Source organism: Panthera uncia (genome assembly GCF_023721935.1).
Source record: "Panthera uncia isolate 11264 chromosome C1 unlocalized genomic scaffold, Puncia_PCG_1.0 HiC_scaffold_4, whole genome shotgun sequence".
NCBI lineage: Eukaryota > Metazoa > Chordata > Mammalia > Carnivora > Felidae > Panthera > Panthera uncia.
Genome location: NW_026057585.1, coordinates 836,808 through 854,539, shown reverse-complemented (window position 1 = coordinate 854,539; position 17,732 = coordinate 836,808). Strand labels below are relative to the sequence as shown.

The following is a 17,732-nucleotide window of genomic DNA, read 5'->3' as shown; positions in this document are numbered from 1 at the left end:
TATAGAAGAACACTTTCACCACCCAGAAACTTCTCTTGTGACCTTGTGAGCCCTTTCCCTGTAGCACTACCCGTGTTGACCACTGATCATCTTTCTGTTACTCTATTTTGCCATTTCTAGGATGTCAAATCAATAGGATCATATAAGTAGCTTTTTTGTGTCTGGCATTGTTCATTTAGTGTAGTGCTTTTAAGATTTATAGTTGTTGTGTATGTCAGTAGTTTGTTTCTTTTATTTTATTTTATTTTATTTTATTTTATTTTATTTTATTTTTTTAATGTTTTATTTATTTTTGAGACAGGGAGAGACAGAGCATGAACAGGGGAGGGTCAGAGAGAGGGAGACACAGAATCTGAAGCAGGCTCCAGGCTCTGAGCTGTCAGCACAGAGCCCGACGCGGGGCTTGAACTCACGGATCGAGAGATCGTGACCTGAGCCGAAGTCGGCCGCTTAACCGACTGAGCCACCCAGGCGCCCCAGTAGTTTGTTTCTTTTAATTGCAATTACTTTTTAATTGGATAAATTCATTGCAGTTTGTTTATCCAGTGACTTGTTGATGCACGTTTGGGTTGCTTCCAGTTTGGGGCTATTATGATTAAAGCTGCCATGAAATAACATTAATATACAGGGCTTTAGGTAGATACATGTTTTCATTTCTCTTGAGTAGCTATAAGTGGAATTGCAGGGTCATATGGTAAAAGTTTAACCTTATAGTCAAACTGTTCTCCAAAGAGGCTGTACCATTTTTGCATATTCTCATTTGCAATGGAGAGTTCCAGTTGCTCTATAATCTCTCCAATGCTTGGTATTATCGGTTTTTAAAATTCTAGGCATTGTAGTGGTATCTTCGTCTTTTTTTTTTTAAATACTGTATTTATTTATTTTTTTTAATTTTTATTTTTTTAAATTTACATCCAAATTCGTTAGCATATAGTGCAACAATGATTTCAGGAGTAGATTCCTTAGTGTTCTTTACCCATTTAGCCCACCCCCCTCCACAATCCTTCCCGTAACCCTCAGTTTGTTCTCCCTATTTATGAGTCTCTTCTGTTTTGTCCCCCTCCCTGTTTTTATATTATTTTTGTTTCCCTTCCCTTATGTTCATCTGTTTTGTCTCTTCAAAGTCCTCATATGAGTTAAGTCATATGATTTTTGTCTTTCTCTGACTAATTTCACTTAGCATAATTACCCTCCAGTTCCATCCATGTAGTTTCAAATGGCAAGATTTCATTCTTTTTGATTGCCGAGTAATACTCCATTGTATATATATACCACATTCTCTTTATCCATTCATCCATCAATGGACATTTGGGCTCTTTCCATACTTTGGCTATTGTTGATAGTGCTGCTATAAACATGGGGGTGCATGTGTCCCTTCGAAACAGCACACCTGTATCCCCTGGATAAATGCCTAGTAGTGCAATTGCTGGGTCGTAGGGTAGTTCTATTTTTAATTTTTTGAGGAACCTCCACACTGGTTTCCAGAGTGGCTGCACCAGCTTGCATTCCCACTTTTTTTTTTTTTAATTGTTTTTTAATGGTTATTTATTTTTGAGAGGGACAGAGTGTGAGTGGGGGAGGGGCACAGAGAGAGGGAGACACAGAATCTGAAGCAGGCTCCAGGCTCTGAGCTGTCAGCACAGAGCCTGACGTGGGGCTCGAACTCATGAACCATGAGATCATGACCTGAGCTGAAGTCGGACACTCAACCAACTGAGCAACCCAGGCGCCCCTGTCCATCTGGTTTTAATTGCATTTGCCTAAAGACTCATGATGAAAGCTTTATTTTCATGTATTTAGTGGCCATTCTTATATTTTTACTGGTGAAGAGTTCAACTTTTTTCCCCCATTTTAAAACTTGGATTGTCCTATTTTGTTGTTGAGTTCTTTATGTATTTGGAGTCCTTTATCAGATAGATATTTTGTGAAATATTTCTCCCAGGCTGTGGCTGGCCTTTTTATTTTATTTTTAATAGTGTCTTTCAAAGAACAGAGGTTTTAAATTTTGTTGAAGTCCAGTTTGTCTTTTTCATTTATGGGTCGTGTTGTAAGAAATCTGCCTAACCCAAGGATACAAATCTTTTATGTTTTCTTGAAAAAATTTTATAGTTTTAGGTGTCTGTTTTTGTAATAACTTTATTGAGGTATGATTCACATACCAGCAGTTGTATACCTTAGGTGTATATGATTCAGTGTTTCTTAGTATGATCAACAGAGTAGTGCAGCCATCACCACAATTTTAGAACGTTTTCCTCACTTCAGAAAGAAACACTGTACCTTTTAGCCACCTCCTCCAAACCTCCCATCTGCTCTCTACTAATCTATTTTCTGTCTCTATGGATTTGCCTCTTCTGGACATTCCATGTAAATGAAATCATATGTGTTCTCAGGGTTTATCCATGTTGTAGCGTGTATCAACCAAGTAATATTCCATTGTCTGGATATACCACATTTAATTTATCTGTTCTTCAACTGATGGACATTTGGGTTATTTCTACTTTTTGACCGTTATGAATAATGCTGTTTTGAGCATGTATGTACAATTTTTGATGTGAATATGTGTTTTCATTTCTCTTGGATATTACGTAGAAATGGAATTACTGGGTCATATGGTAACTCTTATGTTTAACCTTTTGAGGAAATGCCAGACTTTTCTCCAAAATGGCTGCATCATAGTTTTCGCTCTTATGTTTAGGTCTGGGACCCGTTCTGAGTTGATTCTTGTATCAATACTAAATGATATAAGGGTCAAGATTTTTTTTTCCCCATTTGACTATCCAGCAGCCTGTGTTGAAAAGGAATATCTTTTCCCCATTGAAATACCTTGGCTTTATTGTTGAAAATCAATTGAACATGTGGTTCTATTTCTGTATTCTGTTGGTTATGTCTGAACATTTCAATATTTTTGTTATTTTGAGATTGTCTTCTGTTTAGTGTCTTTTCCCTTGAAAATGGGTCATATCCTCCTGCTCCTTTGTACAGTGAGTAATTTTGGATTGTATCCTGGATGTTGTGAATGTTGCATTGTGTAGGCCCTGAGTTCTGTGATATTCCCTGAGGAATGTTGATGTTTTGTTTTACCTGGCAATTAACAAGCTATGCCGCTTGTGGGTTGTACTTCATGTTTCAGTTCAATTCTTTCAGGCTTTTCTGTACTACTTTGAATCTGTTCTGCATTTGTATCATTCAGGGAGGGATTAGTATGAGATACTTGGTGTTCATTCACAAACTTAAGGCATCCTTTTCTGTGTTTCTCTCTTCTGGAATTCTCTACTCTTTCTGGTGGCGGCCATGGTTGTAGAATCCTTTCTTTCCTCCAGGCAGGAAGACGTCAGGGTTTCTATTGGAGTTTTTAGTTGCCTAAGTTAGGCTACTTTGTAACTTATGCCCACTGTCTGGGCAAAGCCCCCTAAAAGCAGGACACCTCCCCCCACCCCTCTCAGTGGTGTGCTCCATATTTTAATGTCCCTCTGCAATCTGCCTGCATTTAGTGTAGTATTCAGAATTATCGGGTAATTGATTTTTGCATTTGGTCCAGAGTTTGTAGTTGTTATCACTGGAAAGGTTGGTCTATAGGAGACTCTTCAGTTCTATCAGTTTTTTTCATATATAATGAAGCTGTTGCCTTCTTGATGAATTGGCCCCTTTAATGTTGTGAAATATCTCTTTATCTCTTGTAATATTCTTTGTTCTGAAATCTTTCTTTGATATTAACATATGGCCGCTAATAGCTACTTCACCTTTCTTTTGATTATTGTTCTCATTGGGTATCTTTTCCATCCTTTTACTTTTATCTTATCTATATAGCCGTGCTTAAGGTAAGTCTTATAGACAGCATATACTTGTGTCTTGCTTTTTATTTGGCAATCTTGGTCGTTTATTTGGAGTGTGTTGTCTACTTACGTTTCATATAATTATTGAAATAGGTTTAAATCTATCATCTTATTCTTTATGAACTGTATCTCATCTGTTCTTTATTCCTTTTGTCCTCCTTTCATGCCTTCTTTTTAATTAATGGAGTATTTTTTAATGATCTTGTTTTATCTCCATTATTGTATTATTAGATATAATTTGGGTTTTTTTTAATGTTTATTTATTTATTTTAAGAGAGAGCACGAGTGGAGGAGGGACACACACACAGAGAGAGAGAGAGAGAGAGAGAGAGAGAGAGAGAGAGAGAGACTCTCAAGCAGGCCTTGCGCTGTCAGCACAGAGCCCAGTGCAGGGCTCAAGTTCGTGAACCTCGAGATCATGACCTGAGCCAAGAGCAAGAGTTGGACACTTAACCGACTGATCCACCCAGGCGCCCCTTGTTGTTTTATTTTCTTAGCAGTTGTTCCCACTTTACACTATACATCTTTATAAGTATTATCTTTAAATAATACAATATTATTTCTCATATAATGAAAGAATTTTACAACAGTATATTTCATTTCCTTCTCCCATCCTTTGTGCTGTTGTCGTACATTTTACTTCTAAAGGTGTTATAAATTCCATATTACTTTGTTGTTTTCTTTGTTTTAATCAAGAGATTAGAAATGAGAAAAGAGTTCTTTTATATTTAACCACATATTTACCATTTCTGGTGTCCTTCGTTCCTTTGTGTAAATTCAGTTTCCATCTTCTATCTTATTCCCTCCGCCTGAAGAATTTCCATTAATGTTCTTATAGGGCACATCTGCTGGCAATGAATTCCCTTAGCTTTTGTTGGTCTGAAGAAGTCTTTATTTCATTCTTACGTTTGAAAGATATTTTTATTGGTATAAAATTCTGGGTTGATAGTTTTTTCTTTCAATACTTTAAAATGTGACTCCTGTCTTCTGGCCTGCTTAGTGTCTGATGAGAAGTGAGAAGCCTGCCAGTTTTTGTTCCTCTCTATGTAATGTTTTAACCCCTTCTAGCTACTGTCAAAGTTTTTAAACTTCAAAACTAGGTCTTTTTTGGTATTTATCCTGTGATTGGAGTTTTCTAAACTTTATAGAGCTATGGTTTGATATCTTTTATCATTTTTCAAAAAATCTCAGCCAGTATGTCATCAAATATTTCTTCAGCTGTGTTTTTTTTCTTTTGTCTTTCTGAGATTCTAATTACACTGTGTTAGACTGATATTGGCCTTTAGCTTTTGAATGCTCTATTCTGTTTTTCTTTTTTGTTTTGCTTTAGATTATTTTTATTGTCCTATTTGCAAGTTCACTGATTATTTCCTCAGCTGTGTCCAGTCTACTGATGAGCTTGTCAGAGAAATTCTACATCTCTGGCATCGTGTTTTTTTATTTCTATTATTTCCCTTAAAATTGTCCATCTATTTACACATGCTGTGTACATTTTCCATGAGATCTTTTTTTTTTAATTTTTTTTTTTTTAACGTTTATTTATTTTTGAGACAGAGAGAGACAGAGCATGAACGGGGGAGGGTCAGAGAGAGGGAGACACAGAATCTGAAACAGGCTCCAGGCTCTGAGCTGTCAGCACAGAGCCCGACGCGGTGCTCGAACTCACGGACCGCGAGATCATGACCTGAGCTGAAGTCGGCCGCTTAACCAACTGAGCCACCCAGGCGCCCCCATGAGATCTTTTAATATATGAATCATAGTTATTTTATTTTATTAAAAAAATTGTTTTAAGTTTGTTTATTCATTTTGAGAGAGACAGAGTGAGCAAGGAAGAGGCAGAGAGAGAGAGAGAGAAAGAGAGAATCCCAAGCAGCCTCTGTACTGTCAGCGTGGAGCCCATCATGCTGTTCAAACCCATGAAACACAAGATCATGACCTGGGCTGAAATCAAGAGTCATTTGCTCAACTGACTGAGCCACCCAGGTGCCCCTGAATCATAGTTATTTTAAGATCCCTGTCTGATAGTTTTAATATCTAGATATCTCTGAGACTACCTTATCTCTTGACATACGTGTTTTTTATGTCTTGCTTTTTTGTCCTGTAATATGTGATTGAATATGCCAAGCATCATGTGTAGAACAGTAGCGACTGAGGTAAGTAGTATTTGAATCTGAAAATATGCAGGCATCTTCTTCTGTTAGGGGATTGAGCCGGTCAAGCTCAATTTGGGTGTTGTTGTGGCTTTTGGTACCTTTATTGTGCTGTAAAGTTCAAATCCCTCTAACAGTAAGTCGCTTTGTGCTTAGACTGGGGGCTGGGGTCAGAGGCTCTGTTTTTTCTCACTGTTCTCCTCTTCCCTCTCTCAACTTTTAGCCACCCCTGCATGCCTGTACCACAGACAAATTCTCTCCATACTCTTGCCTCTCTTCCGCTGGTGAACCACTCTTGCTTTTTATGTAGGCTAGGTTTGTAATAAGGTTCTCTGTTATCTGGTCCTGCTTCTGTCTTAGGCAGTCTACTTAGACCCTGTGCCTATGTCTTGGGAGTGAGACTTTTAGTTTTTCTACCCTTCTTCCTTATCACAACTAAACTCTGCCTTGTATCTGTGGTTAGTCTTGGAAGAGTTTCTTCTCCCTCCCCCAGCTATGGCCAATCTCTACTTAGTATCAGGAACTTGGGCCTAAGATGGTTTCCTGCCTCTCACCAGGAGTGGAGGGTTTTTGCTTTTACTTTTTTCCCAGAAGCAGGGGATCTTCACCAGTGCCCTCCAGATGAAAGGGTTTGCTGCCCATCCCCCAAGGGACTAAGGCTTTTGCTTAATGGAAGAGAAAGGTCTAGGGAAGGTGGGTGGAGCATTGTGTCTGTCCCCTAACAATTGCCAGTCACCTTTCTCATGCCTAGGCTACTATGGTAGACCATTTCTAGGCTCCTGCTCTGTCCCTAGTCTTTCTTGTGAGCACAAGAGGCCCAGGGGGGAGACTTGCATGTGCATAGGAGCTCTCTTATGTCTGGAATGAGATTACTGTTCTTGCACCTTCCTAAATCCTATAGTTGCTTAATGTATTTGCTACTTCTTTTGTTTCTGTTATTTCTGAGTCTGTTTCTATTGACTGATTTCTCTCCTGGTTTACAGGTTAAATTTTCATGTTTCCTTGTATGTCTAGTAATTTTTGATGGGGTATCACACACTGTTAATTTTTTTTTAATGTTTATTCATTTTTGAGAGAGAGAAAGAGATTGTGAATGGGAGAGGGGCAGACAGAGAGGGAGACAGAGAATTCCAAGCAGGCTCTGCACTGTCAGCACAGAGCCAGATGTGGGGCTGGAACTCATCAGGTGAGATCATGACCTGAGCTGAAATCAAGAATTGACCGCTTAATCCTGAGCCACCCAGGCACCCCCTGTACACTGTTAATTTAATGTTATTGTGTGTTAGATTTTGTTACATTCCTTTAAAGAATGTTGAAATTTTTTCTTTTTCTTTTTTTTTTTTTCTTTCTTTTTTTGCTGGCATGCAGTTAAGTTCCTTACAGATTACTTTGATTCTTTTTTAGGTTTGTTTTTAAGCTCTTTTAGTATGAGCATAGAGTAGTTTTTACTCTAGAACTAATTTAGCCCTACTCCTAAAGCATAGCCCTTTTTAGTTCTTTTGATTGCTATAGAAATTCAAGGGAGGTCTCTCTATTCTGGTTGGAGGAAAGTCAGATGATTAAAGATGGTCTTTGAACTCAGGTAATTGTTATTTTTACAACTCACCCTGGTAATAGTTCTTTTCCTCAAATTGCTATTCAGCCAAAATTCAAGGGGAGCCTATGCAGATTTCTAGAGCTCTGTCTCTCTTTAGCTCCCTCCTCTTGTGTTCTGCAAAGTCTAGCTGCTTTAGCCTCCCTAAACTCTAGTCTCTGTCTCCACAACTCCGTGAAGTTGCCAAATTGTTTGGTTGCCCCTGTCTGAGTTGTAGTTCAAGAGTTACCTCTAGACAGGAAGCCTAGGTTGAGGTAGGGCTCATCGTGTTTGTTTTCCTTTTCTCAGGGATCACAGTTCTTAGCTGCCTATTGTCCACTGTCCAAAAATAGTTGTTTCTATGTTTTGCCTAGTTTCTAGTGTTTACAGTGGAAGGTTAATTCCAGACCATCCATAAAATTTCCAGACTATCCTATAAAAGCAGAATATTTTTATTTATGGGTATTTTATTTCTTGATTTTAGAAGACATACCAACAGAATCCTATTTCATACTATTTAGAAAAATCAATTCTAGATGGATTAAGACTTAAATGACAAAATGAAAAAATTAAAAGCTCTTAGTAGAAAGTATAGGTGAATAGCTTTTTGATCCTGGGTATAGCAAAGAGTTTAAAAGACACAGAAAGCACTGGTAATAAAAATAATGATAAATTGGACTCTAAAACTGAGAAATTTGGGGGGCACCTGCGTGGCTTACTTTGGTTAAGCATCTAACTCTTGATTTTGGCTTAGGTCATGATCTCACAGTTCATCAGATCAAGCCCCGTGTCCAGCTCTGTGCTGATGGCACACAGCTTGCTTAGGATTCTCTCTCTCCCTCTGTCTCTGCCCCTCCCCTGCTCATGTGCACTGTCTCTCAAAATAAATAAACTTTAAAAGAATTAAACAGAAAAAAACCCCAAAAAAACCAAGTTAATAAAGTGACAAAACAAATGATACAGTAGGAGAAGATACAGTGTATACAACATGAAAAAGATTATGTCAAGAACATATAAACAACTCTACAAATCAGTGAGAAAAACACAAAAAATTAATGCAACACTGGACAAAATATATGAATATGTTTTTTTACAGAAGAGGACACTCACATGGCCAATAAATACGTGAAGAGATGATTGACATCATTACATGTAACATTAAGAGAATTGTAAATTGGAACCACAGTAGGAAATCTTTTCCCACCCATTCCCCATTGGCAAGAAGTAAAAGAATTTTTTTATGTATTATGAAAGGAGTATAACTTGATGTAACCACTTTAGCTTACAGTTTGGCATGATCTCTTTCAGTTGAATATTCACATACCTTATAACCCTGCAGTTCTAGTCTGAGTACATCTAGGAGAATCTCTTATATACGTACAACAGGGGGCATATGTACAAGTTCATAGCAGTATTTGTTCACAATAGCAAAAACCCAGAATCAACCCAAGTGCTCATCAACAGAACAGGTATTTAAAAAGCAAAACAACAGGGGTGTGTGGGTAACTCGGTCGGTTAAGCCTCTGATTTTGGCTTAGGTCACAATCTCACAGTTTGTGGGGTTAAGCCCTGCATCAGTCTCTGTGCTGACAGGTCAGAGCCTGGAGCCTGCTTCAGGTTCTGTGTCTCCCTCTCTCTTTGCTCCTTCCCTGCTCGTACTCTGTCTGTCCCTCTCAAAAATAAATAAACATTAAAAATAAATAAAAAGCAAAACAACTGTTATATACAGCAGAATAAACCACAAAGGTGTGTAACATTGTGGATGAGACTAAGGGAAAAAATAAGCCCTGGAAGGTCTCACTGTGCATGGTAACCTTTTTATAAAACCTAAATGCCCTTTAAAAATTAAAATAAAAAAGAATTTAAGTATTACATATAAATACATGAAAAAACTATAAAAAGAAAAGCGAGGGAATGATGAACATGATTATGATCATTTTGGGGGTCAGGGAAGCAGGGAGAGGGGATGAAGGAGGCAGAGACTATGGTTAGAAATAAGTGTCATGGGGCGCCTGGGTGGCTCAGTCGGTTGAGCGTCCGACTTCGGCTCAGGTCACGATCTCGCGGTTCGTGAGTTCGAGCCCCGCGTCAGGCTCTGGGCTGATGGCTCAGAGCCTGGAGCCTGCTTCCGATTCTGTGTCTCCCTCTCTCTCTGCCCCTCCCCCATTCATGCTCTGTCTCTCTCTGTCTCAAAAATAAATAAACATTAAAAAAAAATTAAAAAAAAAAAATAAGTGTCAGGGTCTTAGTTTATAGTTTACTTTTTGCAAGGTTAAAAATAACTAATTTAATATCCAAAGAGCTTGCCATGAGACTATGTTGTGAACCAAAGATTATGATTAATCCAGTTCTGTATACCCAAGGTCCAAATAAAGAAAAAAAAAAAAGTAACGGAGACCATTTATGATCCATGTTAGGGAGAATACACACACAAGAAACCGAAGTTATTTAAGAGCATATTGTGGCCTTTATGCTTTTTTCTTCCCAAGAAGGAGCCTAATGCTTCAGCATTTAGGAAAAATATTTCAGTGTTCCATTGTTAAGGATCTCACCCATTTTACTCAGAAATCAGCTAAGAGTGCTGTATCTCCTTTTGCTTTTATAGGCAGCTTATGAATGGCAATAATGTTTGGGGTTTTTTTTTTAATTTTTTTTAAATGTTTATTCAATTTTGAGAGACAGAGACAGAGCATGAGGGAGGGAGGGGCAGAGAGAAAGGGAGACACAGGATCTGAAGCAGGCTCCAGGCTCTGAATTATCATCATAGAGCCCGACGCAGGGCTCGAACCCACAAGCCGTGAGATCATGACCTAAGCCAAAAGTCAGATGCTCAACTGACTGAACCACCCACGTGTCCCTAATGTGGTTTTCTTAAGATGAATTTTCAGCTAAAAATAAGATTAAATGGCAGGGTGCTGTTGGAAGCAATTTGTTGGTCATAATGTACATTGAAGATTCATCCAGATCAATGGCAGGAACCAGGACAGTGTCTGCTAGACTTTCAGAAGCTGAACTTGAGTGATATTGCCATGGCCAAAATGTCATCATTCTACTTTTTTTTTTTTTCACTTTTGCATTATGTATGGAGATTCTCTTCTCTGTTCAGTAGCACAATTCCTGTCGGTTTACTAAAGGTTTGAAAAAATGAGAACGTTTTAATATCTAGATCCTACATAGGTTGAGACGTTATCACTTAAAAGCCTTATCTGTAGGTGGGAGGGTTAAGGAACCAACAAAATGAAGATCTCTGATATCTGGGATTTCAGTTTTGCTATTGAATACCCAGATGTTACTAGAATTGCTTTCCCACAGTGGCTTGTGCTTATTGTAAGACTTTATCAGTTACAGGGCAGCTGGCTGGCTGAATCAGTAGGGCACAAGACTGTTGATCTTGGGCTTGTGAGTTCAAGCCCCACATTGCGCATGGAGTCTACTTGAAAGAGAGAGAGAGAGAGAAAGAAAGAAAGAAAAGAAAAGAAAAGAGAGAGAGAAAGAAAGCAAGAAAAGAACTTACCAGTTACCATCTTCTGGCATTCATTACATAGCATTAAATCATGAGGCTGGAGAGATAAATGGCATAGCATGGATTTTCAGCATTTACATATTTAGAAGTCATTTTGAAGTTGAATTTTGGAACTTTGACTTACAGAATCTAGAGAAACAAAATAAGATCACTGATCAGATAAGTTTTACACTTTCCCCACCTATAATCCATGCCTTTTTCCCTATTGGGTTCTTACTGAACAAAGACTATCTCAAGAGGACTGAAACTTGTTACCCTCAATGGTGCTATGAGTGATGTGGAGCATGCGGGCTGAGGCCTGTAACCTGTGTACGGAATCCATGCCTGCAGTGCCCTGCCTGCCCAGGTCCTGGGGCTGAGGGTGGGCTCTGCTCTCCATGCATGAATTCACAGACAAACAACAGAAATGATGTTGGAACAGTGGGAATCAGCAATTTTGCACAGGAAGCTTTGGGAGATGTTGTTTAATGTAGTCTGCCTGAAGTTGGGACCAAACTGAACAAACAAAATGAGTTTGGTGCTTTGGACAGTGTGAAAGCTGCTGGTGAACTCTTATTCTCCTCTATCAGAAGAAGTAACTGAAATTAATGAAGCTCTTAGAGAAAATCCAGGACTTGTCAACAAATCTTGTTAGGAAGATGGTTGTCTGATCAAGATAACAGTAATCCTTCAGAATTGGATGAATTAATGAGTGAAGAAAAATATAAGAAATATATAAAGTCTATTGAGGAATGAAAATGGAATCCCTAAATAAACTAGTATAAACCAAAAAAAAAAAAAAAAAAAAAGGAAGAAAGAATTGTTTTCTCAGACAACTGGTTTTGCAGTCTGAACATTCCAACTTGAAGTCTTGTAGGTTATGGTCAGTTGGAGAAGAAGGTGACCAGTGATCATTAAATTCAGTGTACTATCACAAGCTAGATTAACTTCATCTAATTCCATTTATGAGCCAACCAGTCTTAGGGTTTAAATTAAAATGGAAAGATCCTAGAAGCACGGCCTGCCTGTGTATATCTTTAATTTCTATTTGATTATGTTCTCCTTTAAGTCCAGAGAATATATATATATATATATTTTCAACATTTATTTATTTTTGAGAGAGAAAGAGGACATGCGCAGGGAAGGGGCACAGAGAGAAGGGGATAGAGGATCCAAAGCAGGCTCCACATTGACAGCAGAGCCTGACAGTTGGCTCGAACTCCCAAACCGTGAGATCATGACCTGAGCTGAAATCAGATGCTTAACCGACTGAGCCACTCAGACACCCCCAGAGAATATATTTTTTGATGGACTTTCTCATTTGTAATGAGGCTCTGGGCGTTTCTCATGGATCATGGACATTCATGAGTTTTAGGCAGAAGATCTCAGCATGCACTAAGTGAATTGGTCATTTTTTGGGCAAATGAGTGTATCCAAACCAGGGAAATACAAATACTAATAGATCTTGGTTCATTTTAAGGACCAATGAAGAACAAAGCAGTCTCTGTTGTGATTTAAAAAAAAAAAAGTTTTTTAATGTTTGTTTATTTTTGAAAGAGAGAACAAGCAGGAGAGGGGCAGAGAGAGGGAGACACAGGATCTGAAGCAGGCTCCAGACTACGAGCTATCAGCACAGAGCCTGATGCAGAGATTAAACCCACAAACTGAGATCATGACCTGAGCCAGTCAGAGGCTTAACCAACTGAGCCACCCAGGTGCTCCTGTTGTGATCTTTTTGTATATTTCTCATTTACTAAGCACAGTTAATTTAAAAGTGTTTTTGGCTCTTGTGGAAGCCATTTCTACTTGCATTAAAATATTACAGAACTGTCAGGCATCCTGTTTATATTTCTGTTTCCTGTGATGCCACATTTAAATAGAGATTGGTAGGGAGGTAGGTGAGAGGCTATTTAATGTTAACTCTTCTCACTTTATCAAGAAACTGAAAGTTGAATCAACTTTTCAGATTTCTTTTTGAAACTATCACAAAGGCTTCTCAAGCTCTAGGGTTCTACCCTAGGAAATATTTTACTGGACTGGAGATCACTCAAGTGGTCACCTTTGAGGAAATGCAGTCATAGTCTTCATGTACATTATCAAGGACCTACTGTACTCTTCCTTGGAAAGAGACTTGGGGGCAGATCTTTGAGCCGGCAGTGTCACTAACTAGTTTTACCTCCCTTCCTTTCTTCATTGTATGAGGAATTCAGGCTGATACATATCACCTATAGTATTGCGGACTTGCTTTTTAAGCAAAGGAATGGTGATATTAGTGAGAAATTTGGATAGTTTAGTTTGAGATGGAAGTATATAAGACCAAACTGAATAAGACTTCTTAAGACTGCCTGCTCCAGGGGTGCCTGGGTGGCTCAGTTGGGTGAGTGTCCAACTTCGGCTCAAGGCATGATCTCATGGTTTGTGAGTTTGAGCCCCGTGTCGGGCTCTGTGTTGACAGCTCAGAGCCTGGAGCCTGCTTCAGAGTTTGTGTTTCCATCTCTCTCTCCCTCTCTCTCTGCCCCTCCCCCCCATGTTCTCTCTCCCTCTCTCTCTCTCTCCCTCTCTCTCTCTCTCAAAAATAAACATTAAAAAAAAATTTTTTTAAGACTGCCTGCTCCAAAGAGAACAGGTGGTGTTGTGTAAAGAGACTCTTGTTTTCTTATGCATTTGTACTTCAGGAGGAAGTGATGGGAATACTTTGGTAATATATGTGCTTCATCACAGACAGTCACAACTTTGAGTGATAATCACAGGAAGAAAGCTCATTGATCAGGATCATACACATCCCTGGAGACTGTTTCATAGTGATTAGAGATTTTGCCTTTAATTGGGGGAGGAATCATAGTTGGAGAGTTATGGGAGAAGAGTCTTGAATGAGTAAATTATTTTATTTTTGCATTTAACTCATACTTCCTAAATCACAGAAGCATGGTAAAGATTCTTTTTGAGCTTTAAGGGAAGGCTTTGGCCCACACATTCTCAGTGATTAACTCTTGATTCCATGTGTAGATGATCTGTTTTGTGCACATTTAAAATTCAGAATGATTTTTGCAAAACCAGTAAATGTGATTTGGGGCCTTTTTTTCCCATCTCTGCCTAATTTGATATGTTCTGAGAATATAGGGTAACTTGGATTATTAGATGTTTTTGGATTACACATTCCGTCACTTTATGAGGGTACATATTCAAGACTTTCCTTTATGTGGGTGCATACTCAGAAACTTCACATATATGCATTAATTTCTTCATCAAATACTTACTGACTCCCTGCTATGTTCCAGACCCTGTTCTAAAAGTTTGGCAGGCATCTATGAACAATAAACAAAAATCTCTAACTGTTTCTTCATGAGGATTATTAACTCTTTGTTATTACAAGATGGTCCTTAGAATACGTTTATTTCACTTTTTGTTAACCCGATTTTAAGGAAGAGCAAAACTAAGGATACCTGACTTCAGGAAAGGAGTTTTTGCCACAGAAACCTTTTGCTAACAAAATGCCACTGTTACATCATTTTTAGACATTCCTTTAGAAGTTTGGACCACACACAAATATCAGTCACAATGCTTTATAATCCACCTTCGTTTTGTACATCCATCTCTCTCCAAATTTGCTTGCTTATTCATTCACTAGATTTACCATTGGCTTTGAATGACTTTTAACTTTCTAAAAATAAAGATCCACGCTTAAAAGCTGAAAATTGTCTTTGAAGATATTGAAAGCACTGTGTTGGAGGTAATTTTAATAGCAAAAATTAGATTATGGGCCACTTGAAAAGAGTAGCACTCTGTTGTCCACATCATTTCTGGCATGCTTATTGAAAGTAAGCCTTACTTGACAGTGACCTTGAACATGTTCTCTGTTAAGTGCATAGCAGAATATACCTCACCAGTATCAGCCTGAGCTTGACTTTAGATGATTCTGTGATTTAATTGGTAGTAAGTAGGCTTTTTTTGTTTTTTGTTTTTGTTTGTTTTTTTTTTTTTTTTTTTTTTTTTTTTTTTTTTTTTTTTTTTTTTTGTTCTTCCCCCTCACCAGGTATACAATGTTTATATGGCAGGGAGGCAGCTGTGTTCTAAGCGGTACCGGGAGTTTGCTATCCTACACCAGAACCTGAAGAGAGAGTTTGCCAACTTTACATTTCCCCGACTTCCAGGGAAGTGGCCATTCTCTTTATCAGAACAGCAATTAGATGCCCGACGTCGGGGGTTGGAAGAATATCTAGAAAAAGGTAAGTTGGCCTATTAAATGCTACTACCTTAAGTAGACTTGGATTCTAGGTATGTGTTGCAACTCTTAAACCGCATGGCTAAGTTTCCTGAAACTGAATAGTGAAAGTAAATCAAATTTCTGACCATTGGTGTTGAATGATCTGAGCTTTGAAGCCAAAACTGAAATGTCCAATACAAGGATTAATAGCCTATATTATTGACTTGCTGAGCACTTAAAAACAGAAAAATGCATAATTAGTTTTTGATGTATTAGGGACCTTTATTGGGTTATGTTATTTGCCAGCAAACACGTACAGACCTACTCATCAACATGCTGAATTGATTTGGCAACTAAGTGGGCTGTGTTTAAAACATTTTTATTGAAATGACTCTTAGTTCACTGGCATATCCTACTTGAAAAGTCCTTTTTCCTCTTACAGTTGTCCATGGATAGGTTTGCCAAGTTGTGGATCTCTAAAGTCCCCTTGATCTAAGCAGGTTATAGGTGGAAGTATTGAAACTTTACTTGTTATCTCAGGACTTCCAAATAGTACATCAGGAGTTTGTGGATATGGATGCTGAAACATTTGGTTATCGGAAAGTCAAGGAGAAATGACCCAGATCTCTGGAACAAGATAGTTCATTTTGTGGCTCAGAGAAGACACCTTGCTTCGCTCCATTATAGAGTTATATAATTTGCCAGTTGTGCAACAGGCTTCTCTTTAAAATACTAATTTAATAGAAAAATAGTCTTATGTGATATTTATTAATTCTGTGTCCTTGTGTAAGAACTAATTGACCTAGTTGAATTTTTTAAAATTTTAGTGGAGAGCCTTATCCCTGAAGAAAAACTGTTTCCCCTGTAGAAGGTAGTGAGACTTCCTCATCTGTTTTTAGCTTTTTTCTAACATGGAATGGCCTCTAAACACAGCCCTTGGGAAATGAAAAGGGTATAAATTTTTTTAATAAAATGAAGTGAAGTCATCAGTATAACTCATTATCCTCATGAGAGTGTCAGGAAATTAACTTTCTTAGATTTAGACAATTAGCTACTTTCCTTCCTTCCTTCCTTCCTTCCTTTTAAAGGTTGTTGTTTTGAAGCTTAAGTCAGTGAGGTGAGAAGATGCGCTGAGCTTAATACTTAATTACCTACCCATTTTTCCCAAAGTGTTTTTAACTGCTTATGGTTCTCTGACTGGCCTCGTTCCTAGGTAGACCAAGTATACATTTTTCCTTCTGTATTTCAGTTTTGTGTTTGCTTTATTCCTGATTGACCTTACCCTAGCTCTGTTGTCTGGCTTGGTCTTCGTTCACATGAGACTGCAAAGTTAGATTTACTGAAGTGTTATTTTGAATGACTTCATTTGGCTATGTATAATGTTTTTAGCAAGCTACATCTTTGAACATCCTAATTTTCCTCTGTTGTGGTTCATATTTATATGAATGTTTGTTGTGCCTTAATGTGTTATACATCAGGAATGACCACCTCAGCATTGCCTGCTACTGATGATTTATACTTAAATCTTGATACATTGTTGACTTTAAAGTCTCCATTTTAGGGTCTCACGCCAGATTCAATTTTTGTTTTCTACAGTATGCTCAATACGTGTCATTGGTGAGAGTGACATCATGCAGGAATTCCTATCAGAATCAGATGAGGTAGGTAAATACTCCCCACAATGACTGTTCACCCCTTGGCTCCTTGCGGGCGGGGGGATAAAGATGTCAATTACAGGTTGAATTGCTGTAAATTCCCCCAATGACCGTTTTTTTTTTCAAGTTGCCTTTCTTATGTATCCTGCTTATCTTTTAAGACCTAGCGCTTGGTTCACTTTCTCTTTGCATAGCCTTCCCTGATACTCAAGTCCTTGGTTTTTCTTTATCTTTATCTTTTTTTTTTTTTTTTTTTTTTTTTTTTAAGAGCCTGCGTGATTGGGGAGGGGCAGAGAGAGAGAGGGAGACAGAGAATCCAAAGTGGGCTCTGCACTGTCAGCACAGAGCCTGATGCAGGACTCAAACTCATAAACCATGAGATCATGACCTGAGCTGAAGTTGGACGCTCAACTGACTGAGCCACTCAGGTGTCCCTCAAGTCTTTGGTTTAGGAACTTTTGCAGTCAGACCACTCAATCATCACCTTGTTGCTATCCTATTCTCCCATTTTGTGTACATATAATCAAATTATTACTTTATATTTTTAGTTCACTACAGTGTGAACTACCTGTAGGTAAGAGCTAAGTCTTTTTTTCTAGCCTTATTGAGTTAGAATTGACAAATAAGAATCATCTATATTTGAGGTGTACAACTTGATGTTTTGATGTATGTATACATTGTGAAAGATCACAACAGTCAAGCTAATGAACCTATCCATTACCTCATAGTTACCATTTTCTTTTCCTTCCTTCCTTCCTTCCTTTCTTTTTCTTTCTTTCTTTCTTTCTTTCTTTCTTTCTTTCTTTCTTTCTTTC

At 38.2% G+C, this 17,732-nt stretch overlaps 1 protein-coding gene across 2 annotated transcripts in view; it reads left to right on the top strand.

Annotated features, from left to right (window-relative positions):
- Window positions 1-17,732, top strand: part of SNX27 (sorting nexin 27) — a 69,682-nt gene that overhangs the window by 28,910 nt on the left and 23,040 nt on the right. For both annotated transcript variants that reach the window (XM_049616270.1, XM_049616271.1), the window contains exons 3-4: window positions 15,092-15,284; window positions 16,859-16,923. In XM_049616270.1, the coding sequence (XP_049472227.1) occupies window positions 15,092-15,284; window positions 16,859-16,923 (258 nt within the window). The remainder of the gene's footprint in view (window positions 1-15,091; window positions 15,285-16,858; window positions 16,924-17,732) is intronic.